General features: G+C 37.9%; 1 protein-coding gene across 4 annotated transcripts in view; it reads left to right on the top strand.

Annotated features, from left to right (window-relative positions):
- Positions 1–1146: 1146 nt before the first annotated feature.
- LOC106057488 (organic cation transporter protein-like) overlaps positions 1147–22208 on the top strand; it is a 36529-nt gene continuing 15467 nt past the window's right edge. The window contains exons 1-3 of one of the 4 annotated variants that reach the window (XM_056033247.1): positions 1147–1274; positions 2750–2872; positions 20684–21295. In XM_056033247.1, the coding sequence (XP_055889222.1) occupies positions 20897–21295 (399 nt within the window). In that variant the 5' untranslated portion in view covers positions 1147–1274; positions 2750–2872; positions 20684–20896. The remainder of the gene's footprint in view (positions 1275–2749; positions 2873–20683; positions 21296–22208) is intronic. The other 3 variants (XM_056033250.1, XM_056033248.1, XM_056033251.1) reach the window with 3 other exon arrangements.

The raw sequence follows: 22208 nt of genomic DNA on the forward strand, positions 1-22208 counted from the left end.
GACCATTAAGGGCCCATAGCCACAATGGCGCAAAAGGGGGTTCATTGCACCTGGGCCTATTACTCATGCCAGTTTGGGCGCTCGTGAGAACTTGGGGAGGACATCTATGTGGTTGGCTAGTTCTAATCAATCATTTGTGGTGACAATTGTTTTTTTTCCCAGTATGTTCATAAAACTATTGATAGTATATCAGGAATCGGAAAGAGAGAGAGAGAGAGAGAGAGAGAGAGAGAGAGAGAGAGAGAAAGAGTAAAGAGGGTTGGTTAAGAAAGTTGAATTGGTTTGTGCTATTGCAATAAATAGCAAAACCAATAGATAGATACAGAGATGACTGAATTAATTGTGGAGTAGTGTCATTCACTGACTAGCCATACATATCATATTGAAGCTAGGTTCATAGTTCCTAAAGAAAGTTAACAGCATTATATTTATACAAAAACCCAGACCAGGCTTTATTTTAAATTGCTATGATTCTTGAAATTTAACAGTTAAGCAAGGCCCTAGAGATTCAAAACAAGATTCAAAACAAGATAATAGACATGTTGGACAATGCAATTCTATCAAAATACTGGCGATTTTCTCTTTCAATTGTGAGAGTACACAAGATATATATATTTATAGGTTTTATATAGCGCTACTTTCATGCTTATAGCAGGGCTCAGAGCGCTTTGGTCCAATCTCACTTGTGGACCGGTGGGGGGGGGGGAGGGGGTATCTAGGAGTTGGTTTTCCGTGCTGCCTTTAGGCGCTCAGTATAGATATAGGCATCAAATTGTTTTTCAAATTTACTTTATTTTTCGACACTTGATCTTCGATGACAGAATACTCTGAATAATTGCAATTGGAGAGTCATGTCTAGGTTTTTATATTTGTGAGACCCAGTTCTTCCCAGTCCTTCAAAAGCTTTCCATAAAAACTTTTCAAGTCTGTGTCAACACGTGATTTAGCTTTTTCATTCAGTTTTCCAAACATTATCCCAGCATCTATATATATAATTCTCTTCTTCTCTCAACAGTTTAAACGAGAAGAAGATCTAAAAACAACATAAACTCGAGAATGAAGTAATTATTATAAGCCCTGCCATGCACACCACCATCTAGGCTGGTCCAGAAGGTGCGCGCTGTTAGTGACTAGACTGAGATGGATGTTAACATTACAGAAGGGGCTATGCCATAGGCATATATAATATATGTCTATGGGCTATGCTCAAGGCAGAAATTGTTATTATGTGTTTATAAAGTCCTGTGACTAAACATCTGCATCAACGAGAGGAGGTAGGATTTTCCGAAGTTAATATACAAGTACTTAATTTACGAGCTTGGTTTTAAAGATTTAAAACGGCTGAACTCAAATGGAGGTATGCATGGCATAATCATAACAATCACATGTCTAGAATAGAACTCATATTACTTATAAACGAGATAGTGCTTCAATTTCGCTGCTAGTTTCAATAATTTCCAAACTTCTACGCACTCAACTTGCAGCATTCTCTACCCACGAAGAAAGTATAGTTAGAAACTAATGCTAGAAATTTAAAAAAATATGTTGTATTTTTCTACACTACCTCAAGTCAGGACTTCAGCAAAGGTGGGCGGAAGGGTGGGGGGAAGGTGAGCCCTGATATCAAAAAACAGCTCTAACGATTTTCTATAATATCAATGTTAAAAGAATTACTAGCTCGTTGGTCACATGACCAGTAGCGTAACTAGGGTCAGTGTTATCCGGTGCGGTTAGCTCAGGTTGTCAACCGCGCCCCTCCAAAAAAAATCAGTATCATTTTTCTTTACAAACATTGATTTAACTTTATTTGTAAGATGATTGTTGATGCTTTTTACACATTTTTTTTCTTTTTGTAATTTTAAACGTCGCAATCATTAAAATTTTGAAACAGATAATGCATGTTTTCTTTTGTTAGGCTTTAAAGACTTTAAAATGTTCAAGTAAAGAAACTAAAGGGTTCCTTTTACCCCCCTCCCTTCCACAACCCCATATTAAGCGTAAGGGGAGGGGGCGCCTTTTGCTCACTCAGGGAGGTCCGCTTTATTCCTGCACATTTTATCTTCAGAAACTCAATTTCCTGGCCATTACAATTGAAGCACATAGGTGAAGCGAATATGGAGGCACTGGGCAAAGTGAATAGGGCGGCTCCAAATGAAATAGTAATACAAAAATTAGGTTCAATTCATATAGTGCCGATAGCACTATGCTTCATGGACGATTCATGATCACCAGACTAGAAATAACGTTTCCACATTTCACCAAAAGGAAGAAACATTGGTTTTCTAACACATGTAGTCTAGCAAGTAGATCTACACATTCGTGAATAAACTTTGTATCAAAGTAGAGACTTTGAACTAGGCTAGTAGACATAAAACCATAGAGTTCTTCTATGTTTAAGATTTGATCCAAGTTTATTATCCTTTAATACAGCGGTTCTCAACATTTTTAGTGCCGCGACCCCCTAATACGATTCCCCACTAGGCATCGACCCCCCAACAGTATTTTTGTTTTTGGATAATAGGTAAATGGAAATTGCTAATATAGTAAAGTCGTTATCGTAATGTTTATATCTGAATTATGAGACATGCATTTTCATTGTTTGAATTTGAAAATATCAAAAGCTTTATGCAATTATAATTAGTGTAAAAATAAATGTGTTTTTTTAATAATTAGCTAACAAAAAGTTTTATCTTTATGACTTGCATTTATTAAGTTTTCAATTGCGTATTCACCATATTCCTGTGCACAGACTTGTGTAACTATTTGAATATATGGCGAAAGATGAAAGATGCTAGAATATAGTCACTGCATTGCTACACATTTGTAAATACGCCAACGTTAGTGGGGAGATTGGATTCGTGTGGGAGTATAGGTAAGAGAAAAATAAATGTCATCTTCAGCATCAAGTCACTTCTTTATTTAGACTAAATAACAGGCTGGAAAACATTGCTTCGCAAAGATATAAATCTGCTGGACGAAGAATGCGCAACACAATCTCAAAATGAGACAAACACGTGATCCAGAATTGTGTCACTGCCATTGAAAACCAATCATTTTTAGCTGCATCGCTTTTGATGACCTCAATAAACTCCTTTTGAGATGTCTTCAACTTTGACTTTTAAAAAATGTTAACACGATGTCATGTAGATTTGTAACTGTACTAGCTTTTGCAAATGTTCTTTACCATAAATTACCATTGTAGTCGGTCTGTCAGACCTCATAGAAAGCAGATAAAGTTGGCAAGGTGTGTTTTAATTTCATCCAGTTTTATTGAAGTTTCAATTGGACGAATGCATATTTTCAAACAAATCGAGGCACAATGTAGTTGATACTGACATTGAAACATTTATTGTTCAAGGTGACAGAGATGGCTACCAGGTCGTCAATTTTCTGTATTTTTGCTTTATGGATAAAAAAAAACTTCTCGAAGACAAAAAATTACAAAAAAACAAGGTTACAAAGACAGTTTGTGTGGAAACACAAACTTAAAATCGGCCCCCTATGTGGTCCTCCCAGGCAGGCTTCAATATTTTCAGAAAGAACATCCGAATGAAATTATATCAAAGACAAATGAGAGATAAGAATGGAGAAAGAAGGTTGACAGATCTTGTGTAGTGCCCCAACGGATAGGTGCAAGTGAATACAAAGTTAGATGTGAACCTGGCCTAACTAGTTCCCCTTTCAGACCTTGTGGTCTATAGGGCAGATGATGTAAAGTTCATCTGTTTTTTTGTGGCCTACGGTTAACGAGGGTGTCATGTAGCCAGCACAACGACCAACCGCCTTTACTTTTCCCCAACTAATGTCAGGTACCCATTAGAGCTGGGTAGACTCAGAGGCGCCCAAGGATTCCGAAGTTAAATATCCCAGTCTTCACCAGGATTCGAACCCGGGACCCTCGGTTCTGAAGACAAGTGCTTTACCACTCAGCTACCGCTACTATCCAGGCCTAACTGAATTCTTATAAGTAAATTAATTGTTTTGAAAAGGCTCAATCTCTTATTCTTTTTTTTTTTTTTTTTTTTTTTTTTTTTTTTAGTGGTCAACAAATTACAATTCATTTAATTTCTACTAATTTGTAGTCATTTTCAAAAATTAAAATAAAATAATAGTGGTCAAGAAATTACAATTCATTTAATTTCTACTAATTTGTAGTCATTTTCAAAAAAGTAAAAATAAAACAATAGTGGTCAAGAAATTACAATTCATTTAATTTCTACTAATTTGTAGTCATTTTCAAAAAAAAAAAAAAAAATAAAACAATAGTGGTCAAGAAATTACACTTCATTTAATATCTACTAATTTGTAGTCATTTTCAAAAAAATAAAAATAAAACATGAGTGGTCAAGAAATTACAATTCATTTAATATCCACTAGTTGACAACGCCTTCAATTGTAGTCAAACTGAATTTAAGTTATCTTATCTTGTAGACATTTTCCAAAAAAAATTAAACGAAACAAAGGGAAATCTGTAGTGTGATTGTATCCAATTAGTTTATGTTTCCTTTTAAGCACTTGGCATTGTCATTGTCACTTTATGGTTAAAGGGGACATAATGTATTGCTCTTGGTGGTAGTACGAAGAGGAAAAAGTGACTGATTTCATCCTAAGCCTCCATTCTGTCTCGTCAAATAGTATTTTAGACATATAATAATATTTAATTTTACACAACAGAACAATATCTTTTCTATAAAGTAATACAGAGAGAAAGGACTTCCTTGATAAGTGGCCTCAGTATTTTTGCTTTAACAGTAACAATCTTCTACATAAATGAGTTCATTAACAAAGCTGCACAGCAACATTAACAATCTTTCCGGAAATTGACTTTGTAGCAATGCTATGTTCCCAGGTAGTAGCAAGTAATTAGGCAAGGCAAGCTAATATAGGTTTTATACAGCTGCCTTGTATATTTAAAAAGACTGATCAGGGAACAGGTTAATCCCTCTCACGACAATTTTTAAAGGTCTCCTTGAGATGTAAGAGGGCTACTCTAGCATCATCAAGGTGGCCCTTGGGTCTGTTAGAATCGTTCTGGGATAGTTAACCAAGCAAAGGTGCTGCTGTATCACAATTGTTCAGGGTTCTGTTAGGGTCATGTGTAAATTATTTCAGGATAGGGGTGTCGATTAAGGATTCTTTTTTCTCTCATTACGAGGGGTTTAAAAAAAAAAAAAAAAAAATTGATAAATAAATAAAAAATAGTTAATTTGTCTTAAACTATTACATTATTCATAAAAGATTCTTGACTTTCAATTGTCTGCCCTTGTCTATATTCTTTAGGATTATTGGTTTTGGTTATTTTTGTTTCTAGTCTCTTCGCAGGCTCCATTCAGTTGCGTCTTGTTTTCTTGTTCCTTTGTTTCCCAGTATGTCTAGGATGAGGCTGCCGCTAAGATATAGACATTGTCATAGAGTTCTTGTTACGTGTCCACGGGCTTGCCGTGTTCTGTGAGTGTTGTACAGACACACTTGATGTTGACTTGTGACATGCTCTCCGATCATGTGATCAAAGAGGACGTAACCGCGAGGGAGAAATAATTCTTCAAAAGTGTTGACTTCCCTTTAAAAGACAGTTTCTTTGTAGTTTTCCATAGATAAATAAAGTTCAATTTGATTCCTATCCCGCATCTCTTAGCCCAAACTCTCTTTAACCCAGGTACATACACACTCTCACACACTCGCATAACCACTTAAACTAACTGACATAATACAAATAGAGTAACTTTACAGATTGATTACAGTTTACAGTATTTAGATTTTTATCTCTGAGGTCTGACAATTTAGTCAAGGGCAATAAATTATACAATAATTACAATTTCTATCTAACCAGTATAATTATCAATTCTATGTTCAATTATTTTTCTAAATATTAACTCTAGATTATAAGGATTTAAAGATACATTGTTATTAACAACTTTAATTCTACTGTGCCACACAAGACTTCTGTATTCACTCACTATTATTAGATTAAATTTATGAATCATCTTACTTTTGATTTTAGGCAATTTATTTAAAACAATAGCTAGGTTAAGGTTAACATTGGTGTTACAGTTTGCCTCTAGTAGGACTTTCATAGTGCATCTAACATTATCAAATATTTTACATTTTAAAAACATATGGCTTTCATTGTTACCATTATCTGTGTGACATAAAACACATGTGTGTACATTTCTTTTCTTACTTCCTACAGGGGTCATCCCGAAGATTAGTCTGTATGTTATTTCTCTGGCTTTGGGTGTAATGTGTTTGCTGTGTAGATTTATAAAAGTGTCTCTGAAATCTATTACACCTAACTCTCTACTCCATTTGATCCTATTGAATAATCTTTCTTGTAACTGTTTCTTAAGTGTTGTATATGTGTCTTTTAATTGACTGTGTATTAGATGTTCATTGCCGGGGAGTATTCTTGATATGGATCTGTAAAATGGATGTGTGTTTGTACCAAAGTGGTGTGGGGTGTCATTTTTTATTGGAATTATTTTATTTAACCTTAAGCCGTAGTAGTATATTGTTAATGGAAAATTGTTTGGGTTCTTGGCTACTTGTCCTATGTATTTTAATCTTAGTGCTTGTATTTTGGTTCTGATGTCCTGTAAGTTTATCCCCCCATCCTCTTTGTTTTGTATAAGTGTTGTGTGTTTAATGTTCCTGATAGTGCTTTTAAATATAAAATTCCTAATGATTGTGTTTATGCTTGGTATAAAAGTTGGTGGAGGTTCTGTGATGTTTGCTAAATAAACTATCTTCGGGATGACCAGGTTGTTTACTAGTATTGCTCTACCAAATATAGTAGTTGCTGTATAATGAAATCTTTTAAGTGTGTTTTTGGTTTTGTTTAAAATATTTTCCCACTGCTGTGTGTGGTAATATGTTGGGTTGCTTGTCCACGTGATGCCGCATATTTTAATTGCCTTCTCTATTTTAAGGTTAAAGGGGATGTTTAAGGGGATTTCCCACCTGCCCAATCCCATAATACAAGATTTATTTATGTTGATTTTTGACCCGCTTGCCCTCCCAAATTGAATAAACTTATCTATGATTGCGGCTATGTCTTTTTCTGAGGAGGGAAAAAGGGTGGTGTCATCAGCGTATGCTTTAACTTTAACTACGGGCGTGGGGCCTGGGATTTTTATCCCCGTGATTCCACTATCTAGCCTGATGGTTTCTAAAAGGGGTTCTAGACAAAGGGTGTATAAAAAGGGAGAAAGGGGACACCCTTGTCTAACAGATCTTCTAATAGGGATACTGCCACTAAGGGTTTGGTTTATTATGAGTTTGCTTGTGGCATCAGTGTAAACTAGCTTTATGTATTTCTTCATTCTTCCATCTATCTTCGTCTTGTCTAGTATTTTGAAAAGGTAATCATGGTCTATTCTGTCAAAGGCTTTTTCCTGGTCAATAGAAAAGAGGGCTGCTTTCAAGTCTTTGTCTTTACAGAAATATATAATGTCTCTTAAAAAATGGTTAAGTTCGTCGATGTTTTTGTCTGGGTTGCTACAGTATTGGTCCTGTCCTATTAAGTGTGGTATGAGGGGTTTTAGTCTTAAAAAAATCATTTTCGTCAGGAGTTTGTAGTCGGTGTTTAGAAGTGAGATCGGTCGAAAGTCGCTAGGTGAGGTGTTGTTTTCTTGTTTTTTTGGTAGAAGTGTGATGTATGCTAAGTTGAAATCTCTAGGTAACTGTTCTGTCACTAACATGTCGCTGTATAGATTTAATAGTAGGGGTCCTATTTGGGGAAAAAAGGCTTTGTAAAATTCAAACGTCAGACCGTCTGGGCCAGGGGATTTGTTGTTTTGTGTTGTATCTAAAGCAGCCCTCAGTTCGTCTAGCGTAAAGGGAGCGTCTGTCTCTATCTGTTCTGTAATTGGTATTTCTTTGCAGTTCTGTAAAAATAATTTTTGTGCGTTGTCGTCCGTCTGTTCCTTGTCATACAAATTAGTAAAGTGTTTCGTAAATGTGTCTGTTATTTTGTCCAGGTCGTGTATAATTTCTCCTTTACTATCAACAATGTTGTCAATAGTTCTGTCAATTTGAATGTTTTGTTCTGCTGATAAAAAAAGTTTGTTAGGCCCTTCGGTTATTTTTTTACTTTTGCACCTCAATTCCGCTCCTTTGTATTGATAGTTAAATAGTTCTTCTAGTTGTGTTAGTATATGTGTTTTGGCTGCTTCACCTTCTTCGTGTGTTAGTAAACTTTTAAGTCTTTCCTCTTCTTTTTTCCTTTTTGAGTTAACTAGTGTGGCCAGTATTTGGCTTTGCTGCTTAATGGAGCTTTTAATTAGCGTCCATATTTGTGTCACTTTGAAATGGGGTGTGTTTGAGTCATGTATTATATTTTTGAGGAGGTTTGCGATTGTTTTTAAATAGAGCGGGTCTTTTAGGAGGTCGTTGTTAAATTTCCAGATCGGTGTTTTTTGTTTTTTCTTTTTTAGTTTTGGGTTCAGCAGTTCCACTAAGACTCCTTTGTGGTCTGTATATTGTAACGTCTCTATGAGATGTGTTACACTTTTTGTTTCGCACGCCCTTGGCACATACACTCTATCTATCCGTGTTTCTATTTGGTGTGCCTTGTCCCTGAACGTGGTGACCCGGCCCGTGACCTCTACTTCTCTATAGGCATCTACTAACCGGAAAGCCTTGATGACTCCCCCCAAATAGTCATGCGTTTTAATTGTTACACGAGGAGCAGGACCCTCTGTGTTTGTGTTTTGCTTGTCTAATTGGGAATCAATGTAATTTAAATCACCCCCTACTATCAAATTTTCTCCTGCGTACTGAGTGTGTAGAATGTCACTTAGCATTCCAAAAAACTCGTGTTTCTCTTTTTTTTGAGCGGGTGCATAAATGTTGACTAACGTGTATGTGTGTTTTTGTGAGCTTGTCCTAATTATTACTATCCTTCCGCTATTGTCTTGATATGAGTGTGTGATTGAAAACCTATTGGATGTTTGTAAAATGGCTGTCCCTCGTGGCTTTCTACCTAAACTAAAATAACCCTCCCGGAGGCCCATAAGAGAGACTGCTTTTTTGGCCTTGTACTCTAACTGTGTGTTGGTTTCTTGCAGAAAGATAAAGTCTGGCTTGTATTTCCTTGTGAGGTGTGCTATGTATGTGTGTTTATTGTTAAGCCCTCTGATGTTGAGTGTCAAAATTTTGATGTCTGCCATGAGTGTGTGAGATTGGTTTGCGTGTTTGTTATTCTATTGTATGTGTATGCGTTTTATCTTTAAGAGTTGCTATGTTGTTTATGTGTTTGAATGTGTGTTAGGGTCCTCGCCCTCATCTATGACTAGCACTGACGGGGAGTCTGGAAAGTTCAGCTCGAGCTTGAACTGTTCTTCCTCTCTTTTCTCCTCCTCTACCCGGGGATCCTCGTTTAGATCCTCTGATGAGGAAGAGAGAGAGAGGGCCCTCTTTCTTGTTATTTTGGTTGGGGTGGTGGGTGCTGAACTTGCCCCTCCGGATGTTTTAATTTTTTTACTTTGCTTAGATTTGTTTTCAGGGCTGTTAGGTGGGGGGAGACCACTTGGAGTAGCTCCCATAGCTTCTATTTGTTTTTTTCCCCCTCCTTTGCTGCTTTCAACCATTGTGAAGCCATCTTTTTTTAGCTGTTGATCAATCTCGGATTGCTTTTTCTCTCCCTCCCCTTTAAGGGCCATGGCATAGGAGATTTTCCCTCCTACCTCCTTTGCACCTTCTGTGGGGTTTTGGTCCCGTCTGGGGTTCGCCCTATTTGGACACTGGTTTGACCAGTGCTGGTCCTGTCCGCAATGCCAGCACTGTTGTCTACGTCCCGGGATGGTCACGAGGACCTTGTAGGTCCTCGGATCGTCCTCATATCGTAACTGAATATAATGGGGGAGTTCAGTCTGTTTGCGGAGTTTGATCCAAGCCGCCCACTTATCTGAGTTGCCTAGCTTGATTGGCTCTATCTTGGAGCCTTCTTCTGCAAAGGCTCCAAAGATTTCTCCTATCTTTGATTTGTTTATGGTTGGTGCTACCCAGTGAAGGGTAACCCTGATTTTTTCGTCTTCTAAGGTACAGACATCTACCTTGAAGTCCTTATCATTCCCGAATGATTTCCCTAGTATACGGGTTCTCACTCGGGCGGATGTTGGGACCAGGAACCAGACAAAGGGGTTCTCGAAGCGATAGAGAGAACTCACTTCGTCCGGTGTTAGTTTCAGGCACTCTATTAGGCTCGCCATAGTGGCCTTAACAGCCCCTTGGCCTGACAGCTTTAGAAGCAAGGTACCTGGGGAGTGGACAAGTCCACCATCCAGGTCCTTTTTTTCAATAAAAAATGTCTTAACTGACATTTTTACAAGGGTTTATCACAAGTACAGAGACAGAAAAGAGACGATAACTACACTACAAACTACACAATACTTTACTACACAACCCTCGCGCCGTCCACTCTAAACAGTAACACACAAAAATCCACAGAATCACAAAATAAACCACAGAAACACAAATAATCCACAGAATTAATCCTCAAGTGTTAGCTACTTAATCAATTACATATTCGAATCCTCAAAAAAAAAATATTCAAGAATATGTACTTTTTAGATTACTGTTTGTTTTAAGTTAGGTCTATTTTATAATGCATACTAATTTGCTTTTTCTCGTTAAAAAACTGCTTGCATAATTGATTTTAAAAATTAGATTTTTCGCTTTCAGGAAAAAAAAAGTAGCGTTGCATCAGAACTTAAAATATTGTGATGTCGAATTTTCAATATCTTTTCTAGTTTACGAGATCTAAACGGGACAGACGGACAGACGGACAGACGGACAGATATTTCACACAAAACTAATAGCGTCTTTTCCCCTTTCGGGGGCCGCTAAAAATAGAACTTTGCGTCTGGAGAAGTACGTCAGATCAGTGTGAACCAGCAGAACACGTTAAACACATTAAACTCAGTTCAAAGTTGTAACTATCAATGGAAAAAAATTGTCTACCTTTAAACAATGATGTTACACTCAGTAACTCAAAGTTTATTTTTTAATCCTCTGGTAAAAAATCTCTCTTCTTCAATATGTCAGCCTCACTTTTTTTTTAATTAAAAAAAGGTCAACATCGTTTCATAATTTATAAGAATAAAACCTCAAGGAAAAGTCTTAGGTCCACTACAATATGCAATGTACATAAACGATTTACCAAATTGCATTAGTTCAGGAACAAAGGTCAGATAATTCGCAGATGATTGCATAATATATAGAACACAATATTGTAAATGAAGGTTAAATGGTGTAATGTTGCAGACTGCGAATGTCGTGAAATGCTGGGATCTTGCTTCCTGGAGTACTCTTGACACGTGACAAGACAAATACTATAAACTGACTGAAGTCCGTTTCAGCAGACAAATATAAAGTTTATTTTACTACAATAATAATAATACTGCACTCCTTGTTAGTGCTACAAGTTAAGAAATAATAAACAATCCTATCCGCATAACAGCGGCATCAAATGTATCCAATATATGTTAGTTACAAATCACGTCCGCATCTCAGCGGGTAACACTGTGCAGAAAAATAGATTAACTAATACATGTCTCAAAAGGAGCACTGGCAACAACTGCCCACAAGTTATTTTCTAACTGAATTCACTACAGACTTTTCTAAGTCGCTACTGTCCATTATGGACCAAAAATATACTAGACTGCCTCCTACAGAGGATAACACTTTACTTGACCACCCGGTCCAAAGTATCTCACTTGACTTCCCTGACTTGACTGACTTGACTGAACTCAAAGTCGGCTTTATTCATTCTACTTCCTGTTTTCTACATCAGGAATTTCACGTGTCTTTTAAACTCTTAACATGACGTGAATATTAACTCATACAATGTCAACTGAGACTGTGACAAAGATACAGAAATTTTACTAAGAGAATTAGATGAATTACAGAAAAAGGAATAAAAACGGAGTAAGTCTTTTCACCCAGAAAAATGTCAGTTATTAATAGTAACAAAAAAGCTAAAACAAATTGATTCCACTTATCGTATTCATGGTAAACCAGTAACACAGGTTAAAAACGCAAAATACCTAAGTGTTATAATAAATGTGGAGTAGACATGGAATCCACATATTGATGAAACTATAAAAAAAATCAAACAAAGCATTATAATTTATTAAAAGAAATTTCTATAAATCAAATAAGAACATAAAACTAAAATGTTATTTAACCTTGGTTAGACCAATAATAGAATATGCATCCTCTGTTTGGGACCCCTCATCTCAAGAAAACATTAAAAAACTGGAACAGACACAAAATAGAGTAGTGAGATTCATAACAAACGAATATTCACATTCGACTAGAGTAACACCTTTAGTAAAATCACTAAATTTAGAAAGCCTTCAGGACAGAAGACGCAAAAGTATAGAAGCAATTATACATGAAACACTTAACCATAATCTTCAAATACAAAAACAATATTTAATAAAATACTATGAAAGACACAAAATGGTACCATTGCATCAATCCCATATACTAGGACAAATTCGTACAAATACTCCTTCTTCTCTAGTGCTATTAAAGCATGGAATGGGTTGCCTGAGCTAGCCTGGAAAACCAGTGACTTGGCAGAATTTAAGTCATTGGTTAATATGCATGACTAAATGCCTGACGCGTAGGACGTAATCATCTTCTTTTTTGAAGTAACGTCTGTATTATATAAGATAAGAAGATAATATGAATAATGTCCCTTTGTTCTGTCATCACTAATGAAAATGTATACTAACTATGATACTTATATGCTTAATAGAAATGACAAAAAAAAGTTAATGATAAATAGACTAAAAACATGAATTTACAATGGTCCTAGGCGACCCCTGACGAATGCTTATTCGACCCCCGAAGGGGTCGCGACCCATGTTTTCAATATTACAATTATCTCTATTTTTTTAACCACCTCTCTCAAATATTAGCCACCTAGATCTCTCTCATTTTCACCACCTGGATCTCCCTTAAATCGTTTACACCACCTAGATCTCTCTTAAATCGTTTACACCACCTAGATCTCTCTCAAATCATTTTCATCACCTGGATCTCCCTTAAATTGTTTACACTACCTAGATCTCTCTCAAATCGTTTACACCACCTAGATCTCCCTCAAATCGTTTACACCACCTAGATCTCTCTCAAATCGTTTACACCACCTAGATCTCTATCAAATCGTTTTCACCACCTAGATCTCTCTCAAATCGTTTTCACCACCTAGATCTCTCTCAAATCGTTTTCAACAACTTGATCTCTCTCAAATTGTTTTCACCACCTAGATCTCTCTTAAATCGTTTTCACCACCTAGATCTCTCTCAAATCGTTTTCACCACCTAGATCTCTCTCAAATCGTTTTCACCACCTAGATCTCTCTCAAATCGTTTTCACCACCTATATCTCTCTCAAATCGTTTTCACCACCTAGATCTCTCTCAAATCGTTTTCAACAACTTGATCTCTCTCAAATCGTTTTCACCACCTCTCTCAAATCGTTTTCAACAACTTGATCTCTCTCAAATCGTTTTCACCACCTAGATCTCTCTCAAATCGTTTTCACCACCTAGATCTCCCTGAAATCGTTTACACCACCTAGATCTCTCTCAAATCGTTTTCACCACCTAGATCTCCCTCAAATCATTTTCACCACCTGGATCTCTCTTAAATCGTTTTCAACACCTAGATCTCTCTCAAATCGTTTTCACCACCTAGATCTCTCTCAAATCGTTTACACCACCTAGATCTCTCTCAAATCGTTTTCACCACCTAGATCTCTCTTAATTCGTTTTTACCACCTAGATCTCTCTCAAATCGTTTACACCACCTAGATCTCTCTCAAATCGTTTACACCACCTAGATCTCTCTCAAATCGTTTTCACCACCTAGATCTCTCTCAAATCGTTTTCAACAACTTGATCTCTCTCAAATTGTTTTCACCACCTAGATCTCTCTTAAATCGTTTTCACCACCTAGATCTCTCTCAAATCGTTTTCACCACCTAGATCTCTCTCAAATCGTTTTCACCACCTAGATCTCTCTCAAATCGTTTTCACCACCTAGATCTCTCTCAAATCGTTTTCACCACCTAGATCTCTCTCAAATCGTTTTCAACAACTTGATCTCTCTCAAATCGTTTTCACCACCTCTCTCAAATCGTTTTCAACAACTTGATCTCTCTCAAATCGTTTTCACCACCTAGATCTCTCTCAAATCGTTTTCACCACCTAGATCTCTCTCAAATCGTTTTCACCACCTAGATCTCCCTGAAATCGTTTACACCACCTAGATCTCTCTCAAATCGTTTTCACCACCTAGATCTCCCTCAAATCATTTTCACCACCTGGATCTCTCTTAAATCGTTTTCAACACCTAGATCTCTCTCAAATCGTTTTCACCACCTAGATCTCTCTCAAATCGTTTACACCACCTAGATCTCTCTCAAATCGTTTTCACCACCTAGATCTCTCTTAATTCGTTTTTACCACCTAGATCTCTCTCAAATCGTTTACACCACCTAGATCTCTCTCAAATCGTTTACACCACCTAGATCTCTCTCAAATCGTTTACACCACCTAGATCTCTCTCAAATCGTTAACACCACCTAGATCTCTCTCAAATCGTTTACACCACCTAGATCTCTCTCAAATCGTTTACACCACCTAGATCTCTCTCAAATCGTTTACACCACCTAGATCTCTCTCAAATCGTTTACACCACCTAGATCTCTCTCAAATCGTTTCCACCACCTAGATCTCTCTCAAATCGTTTTCACCACATAGATCTCTCTCAAATCGTTTACACCACCTAGATATCTCTCAAATCGTTTTCAACACCTAGATCTCTCTCAAATCGTTTTTACCACCTAGATCTCTAACAAATCGTTTTCAACACCTAGATCTCTCTCAAATCGTTTTCACCACCTAGATCTCTCTCAAATCGTTTTTACCACCTAGATCTCTCTCAAATCGTTTACACCACCTAGATATCTCTAAAATCGTTTACACCACCTAGATCTCTCTCAAATCGTTTTCAACACCTAGATCTCTCTCAAATCGTTTTTACCACCTAGATCTCTCTCAAATCGTTTTCACCACCTAGATCTCCCTGAAATCGTTTACACCACCTAGATCTCTCTCAAATCGTTTTTACTATCTAGATCTCCCTCAAATCGTTTTCACCGCCTAGATCTCTCTCAAATCGTTTTCACCACCTAGATCTCCCTCAAATCATTTTCACCACCTGGATCTCTCTTAAATCGTTTTCAACACCTAGATCTCTCTCAAATCGTTTTCACCACCTAGATCTCTCTCAAATCGTTTACACCACCTAGATCTCTCTCAAATCGTTTTCACCACCTAGATCTCTCTTAATTCGTTTTTACCACCTAGATCTCTCTCAAATCGTTTACACCACCTAGATCTCTCTCAAATCGTTTACACCAACTAGATCTCTCTCAAATCGTTTACACCACCTAGATCTCTCTCAAATCGTTAACACCACCTAGATCTCTCTCAAATCGTTTACACCACCTAGATCTCTCTCAAATCGTTTACACCACCTAGATCTCTCTCAAATCGTTTACACCACCTAGATCTCTCTCAAATCGTTTACACCACCTAGATCTCTCTCAAATCGTTTCCACCACCTAGATCTCTCTCAAATCGTTTTTACCACCTAGATCTCTAACAAATCGTTTTCACCACCTAGATCTCTCTCAAATCGTTTTCACCACCTAGATCTCTCTCAAATCGTTTTTACTATCTAGATCTCCCTCAAATCGTTTTCACCACCTGGATCTCTCTTAAATTGTTTTCACCACCTAGATCTCTCTCAAATCGTTTACACCACCTAGATCTCTCTCAAATCGTTAACACCACCTAAATCTCTCTCAAATCGTTTTCACCACCTAGATCACTCTCAAATCGTTTTCAACACCTAGATCTCTCTCAAATCGTTTACACCACCTAGATCTCTCTCAAATCGTTAACACCACCTAGATCTCTCTCAAATCGTTTTCACCACCTAGATCTCTCTCAAATCGTTTTCACCACCTAGATCTCTCTCAAATCGTTAACACCACCTAGATCTCTCTCAAATCGTTTTCACCACCTAGATCTCCCTCAAGTCGTTTTCACCACCTAGATCTCTCTCAAATCGTTTTTACTATCTAGATCTCCCTCAAATCGTTTACACAACCTAGATTTCTATCAAATCGTTTACACCACCTAGATCTTCCTCAAATCATTTTTACCACCTAGATCTCCCTTGTATCGTTTACACCACCTAGATCTCTCTTAAATCGTTTACACCACCTAGATCTCTCTCAAATCGTTTACACCACCTAGATATCTATCAAATCGTTTACACCACCTAGATCTCTCTCAAATCGTTTACACCACCTAGATATCTATCAAATCGTTTTCACCACCTAGATCTCTCTCAAATCGTTTTCACCACCTAGATCTCTCTCAAATCGTTTTCAACAACTTGATCTCTTAAATTGTTTTCACCACCTAGAACTTTCTTAAATCGTTTTCACCACATAGATCTCTCTCAAATCGTTTTCACCACCTAGATCTCTCTCAAATCGTTTTCACCACCTAGATCTCTCTCAAATCGTTTTTACTATCTAGATCTCCCTCAAATCGTTTTCACCGCCTAGATCTCTCTCAAATCGTTTTCACCACCTAGATCTCCCTCAAATCATTTTCACCACCTGAATCTCTCTTAAATCGTTAACACCACCTAGATCTCTCTTAAATCGTTTTCACCACCTGGATCTCTCTCAAATCGTTTTCACCACCTAGATCACTCTCAAATCGTTTTCACCACCTAGATCTCCCTCAAGTTGTTTTCACCACCTAGATCTCTCTCAAATCGTTTACACCACCTAGATCTCTCTCAAATCGTTTACACCACCTAGATCTCTCTCAAATCGTTTACACCACCTAGATCTCTCTCAAATCGTTTACACCACCTAGATCTCTCTCAAATCGTTTACACCACCTAGATCTCTCTCAAATCGTTTACACCACCTTGATCTCTCTCAAATCGTTTTCACCACCTAGATCTCTCTCAAATCGTTTTTACCACCTAGATCTCTCTCAAATCGTTTACACCACCTAGATCTCTCTCAAATCGTTTACACCACCTAGATCTCTCTCAAATCGTTTACACCACCTAGATCTCTCTCAAATCGTTTTCACCACCTAGATCTCTCTCAAATCGTTTTCACCACCTAGATCTGTCTCAAATCATTTTCACCACCTAGATCTCTCTCAAATCGTTTACACCACCTAGATCTCTCTCAAATCGTTTTCAACACCTAGATCTCTCTCAAATCGTTTTTACCACCTAGATCTCTCTCAAATCGTTTTCACCACCTAGATCTCTCTCAAATCGTTTTCACCACCTAGATCTGTCTCAAATCATTTTCACCACCCAGATCTCTCTCAAATCGTTTACACCACCTAGATCTCTCTCAAATCGTTTACACCTCCTAGATCTCTCTCAAATCGTTTACACCACCTAGATCTCTCTCAAATCGTTTTCACCACCTAGATCTCTCTCAAATCGTTTACACCACCTAGATTTCTCTCAAATCGTTTACACCACCTAGATCTCTCTCAAATCGTTTACACCACCTAGATCTCTCTCAAATCGTTTACACCACCTAGATCTCTCTCAAATCGTTTTCACCACCTAGATCTCTCTCAAATGGTTTTTACCACCTAGATCTCTCTCATATCGTTTACACCAACTAGATCTCTCTCAAATCGTTTACACCACCTAGATCTCTCTCAAATCGTTTTCACCACCTAGATCTCTCTCAAATCGTTTTACTACCTAGATCTCTCTCAAATCGTTTACACCACCTAGATCTCTCTCAAATCGTTTACACCACCTAGATCTCTCTCAAATCGTTTACACCACCTAGATCTCTCTCAAATCGTTTACACCACCTAGATCTCTCTCAAATCGTTTTTACCACCTAGATCTCTCTCAAATCGTTTTCACCACCTAGATCTCTCTCAAATCGTTTTCAACACCTAGATCTCTCTCAAATCGTTTTCACCACCTAGATCTCTCTCAAATCATTTTCACCACCTAGATCTCTCTCAAATCGTTTTCACCACGTAGATCTCTCTCAAATCGTTTTTACCACCTAGATCTCTCTGAAATCGTTTTCACCACCTAGATCTCTCTCAAATCGTTTTCACCACCTAGATCTCTCTCAAATCATTTTCACCACCTAGATCTCTCTCAAATCGTTTACACCACCTAGATCTCTCTCAAATCGTTTTTACAACCTAGATCTCTTTCAAATCGTTTACACCACCTAGATCTCTCTCAAATCGTTTTCACCACCTAGATCTCTCTCAAATCGTTTTTACCACCTAGATCTCTCTCAAATCGTTTTCAACACCTAGATCTCTCTCAAATCGTTTTCAACACCTAGATCTCTCTCAAATCGTTTTCACCACCTAGATCTCTCTCAAATCGTTTTTACCACCTAGATCTCTCTCAAATCGTTTTCACCACCTAGATCTCTCTCAAATCGTTTTCAACAACTTGATCTCTCTCAAATCGTTTTCACCACCTAGATCTCTCTCAAATCGTTTTTACCACCTAGATCTCTCTCAAATCGTTTTCACCACCTAGATCTCCCTCAAATCGTTTTTACCACCTAGATCTCTCTCAAATCGTTTTTACCACCTAGATCTCTCTCAAATCGTTTTCACCACCTAGATCTCTTTCAAATCGTTTTCACCACCTAGATCTCTCTCAAATCGTTTTCAACACCTAGATCTCTCTCAAATCGTTTTCAACACCTAGATCTCTCTCAAATCGTTTTCACCGCCTAGATCTCTCTCAAATCGTTTACACCACCTAGATCTCTCTCAAATCGTTTACACCACCTAGATCTCTCTCAAATCGTTTACACCACCTAGATCTCTCTCAAATCGTTTACACCACCTAGATCTCTCTCAAATCGTTTTCACCACCTAGATCTCTCTCAAATCGTTTTTACCACCTAGATCTCTCTCAAATCGTTTTTACCACCTAGATCTCTCTCAAATCGTTTTCAACACCTAGATCTCTCTCAAATCGTTTTTACCACCTAGATCTCTCTCAAATCGTTTTCACCACCTAGATCTCTCTCAAATCGTTTTTACCACCTAGATCTCTCTCAAATCGTTTTTACCACCTAGATCTCTCTCAAATCGTTTTCAACAAACTTGATCTCCCTCAAATCATTTTCACCACCTAGATCTCTCTCAAATCTTTTTCACCACCTAGATCTATTTCAAATCGTTTTCACCACCTAGATCTCTCTCAAATAGTTTTCACCACCTAGATCTCTCTTAAATCGTTTTCACCACCTAGATCTCTCTCAAATCGTTTTCACCACCTAGATCTCTCTGAAATCGTTTTCACCACCTAGATCTCTCTCAAATCGTTTTCACCGCCTAGATCTCTCTCAAATCGTTTACACCACCTAGATCTCTCTCAAATCGTTTACACCACCTAGATCTCTCTCAAATCGTTTACACCACCTAGATCTCTCTCAAATCGTTTACACCACCTAGATCTCTCTCAAATCGTTTTCACCACCTAGATCTCTCTCAAATCGTTTTTACCACCTAGATCTCTCTCAAATCGTTTTCAACACCTAGATCTCTCTCAAATCGTTTTTACCACCTAGATCTCTCTCAAATCATTTTCACCACCTAGATCTCTCTCAAATCGTTTTCACCACCTAGATCTCTCTCAAATCATTTTCACCACCTAGATCTCTCTCAAATCGTTTTCACCACCTAGATCTCTCTCAAATCGTTTTAACCACCTAGATCTCTCTCAAATCGTTTACACCACCTAGATCTCTCTCAAATCGTTTTTACCACCTAGATCTCTCTCAAATCGTTTTCACCACCTAGATCTCTCTCAAATCGTTTTCAACACCTAGATCTCTCTCAAATCGTTTTCACCACCTAGATATCTCTCAAATCGTTTTCACCACCTAGATCTCTCTCAAATCGTTTTCACCACCTAGATCTCTATCAAATCGTTTTCACCACCAAGATCTCTCTCAAATCGTTTTCAACAACTTGATCTCCCTCAAATCATTTTCACCACCTAGATCTCTCTCAAATCTTTTTCACCACCTAGATCTCTCTCAAATCGTTTTCACCACCTAGATCTCTCTCAAATAGTTTTCACCACCTAGATCTCTCTTAAATCGTTTTCACCACCTAGATCTCTCTCAAATCGTTTTCACCACCTAGATCTCTCTGAAATCGTTTTCACCACCTAGATCTCTCTTAAAGCGTTTACACCACCTAGAATGTATTTATTTGAGTATTAAAAATCAAAGTCTTAAACAGTAAAAATACTTGTTTTAATCATAATTATAGCTTAAATATAGTGCTAATTTCATGCTTATAGCATGCTCAGAGTGCTATGGTCCAATCTCATTTGTGGACCAGTGGCAGGTAAATATAACAGTAGTTTTTTCGTGCTGCCTTTAGACGCTCAGTAAACATAACTCTGCTCAAGTCAGGTGTCGAACCTCAAGACCCCTTCACAGGTAGCCAAGCGTCTCAGTTTTTTTATATGATTTTTAAAAGTAAATATATCAAAAACAGACTAAACTCTTATTTATGCTTTTGTGTTTTGTTTTTCTGCAGAAGTCAATCAATTTAATAATTCTATCTTCATAGATCAGCTCCAATGATCTGCTCCAATGATCTGCTCATCTGGCTGCGGCATTACATGCTGCATTCAAGTATATCACTTTACAAGCAACTTTCAAACATTTATGAAACTGACATAATCTGTCAATAGTATTTCACTACACTACATCTGTTTGTCTCATTACTAAAGCTAATAAGGGCAATAAAATGCACTTCGACGAACTGATGAAAATGTTAGGGGAATTCGGGCGTTACCAGAAGATCAGGTTTTTCATGGTCTGCATGTTCTCTGTTGTATCCGCCTGGCACGCTCTGAACATGGTCTTCATCGGGGCCGCCCCTGCTTTCCACTGTAAAACGTCCGAGTTAAACCTCACAGGCACGCCGCTGGAAAACTTAACGGCGGAAGACAAGCTGAAGATGTTTCTTCCAGAAGGCTCTTCCTGCTACCAGTATGATGTGGAGGTGGTGCTGTCGGGCTACAGAAGCGGCTACAAAGGAAACCTGAGTGAGCATTCGATGGCTAACAACTCAAAGGGAGTCGTGTCCTGCCAGGATGGATACGAATTCTCTAAAGCGGATTACGCGGAGACAATAACATCTGAGGTAATTAGTATTCATCTCTCTCTCTCTCCCCCTCTCTCACTTTCTCTCTTTTTCAGAAACTAAAATAGCGCCTTCCCCAACCCCCATGAGGCTTCAACTGGGAATGAAGTTGAAAAATGTATTAGCAAATAGAAATTTAGAAAATCATTAAGAACTAACGGATTATTTATAAAAATTGAAGACCGTGCTTCTGATCTTGAAAACGTCTATGCCCGACTTGGATGATAAGAGAGAGAAAGAGAGAGAGAGAGAGAGAGACCGGGGCGGACTGGGTTTCAAAATTGGCCCGAGCATTACCATATAAACAGGCCTACAAATGGCATGTCATACATTTTCGGGGGGTGGGGGGATTTTTACCCCACTCCGCAATTTAAATATATTTATATATATATATGTAGTTAATCTTCATTACATTCTGATCTTTCATTCTTTCAAACGTTTTTTCTACCCTAAAATACTCTCTTCCTATAATTAGTGGAAAGACAGTACACACCACCAAGGGACAGGTAGGGAGTCCAGGGGAGCGATGTACCCCCCCCCCCGGGCCAGTGGGGTCAGGGGCGAAGCCCCGGAACCAAGCATCATTTCCGTTATTTTAAGCTTTAAAATACATATTCTGATGTATATACAGTGCAATTAGCCTGCTACTTTTCCGCTAAAAAAATTCAAAAACTAAATTTGTTATTCACTGGAGTTCAGCGACTGGTAGAAAATGGTAAAATGCTTTAGATTTTGTATTAGAGGGGGGAGGGTAACCACAAAACCCTTTTTGGCTACGCTCATGAAATTTGGTGACTGTAGATTGCTTCAGTTGGCTGCACTGGGGCAGTAAGTAAAGTTTCCCTTTCAGACATTGAGGTCTGATGCAAGTGATGGTTTGAACCCCTCCCTCCCGACTACGCCCATGTGTTAT

This window comes from Biomphalaria glabrata, chromosome 6, assembly GCF_947242115.1.
Source record: "Biomphalaria glabrata chromosome 6, xgBioGlab47.1, whole genome shotgun sequence".
NCBI classification, from domain to species: Eukaryota; Metazoa; Mollusca; class Gastropoda; family Planorbidae; genus Biomphalaria; species Biomphalaria glabrata.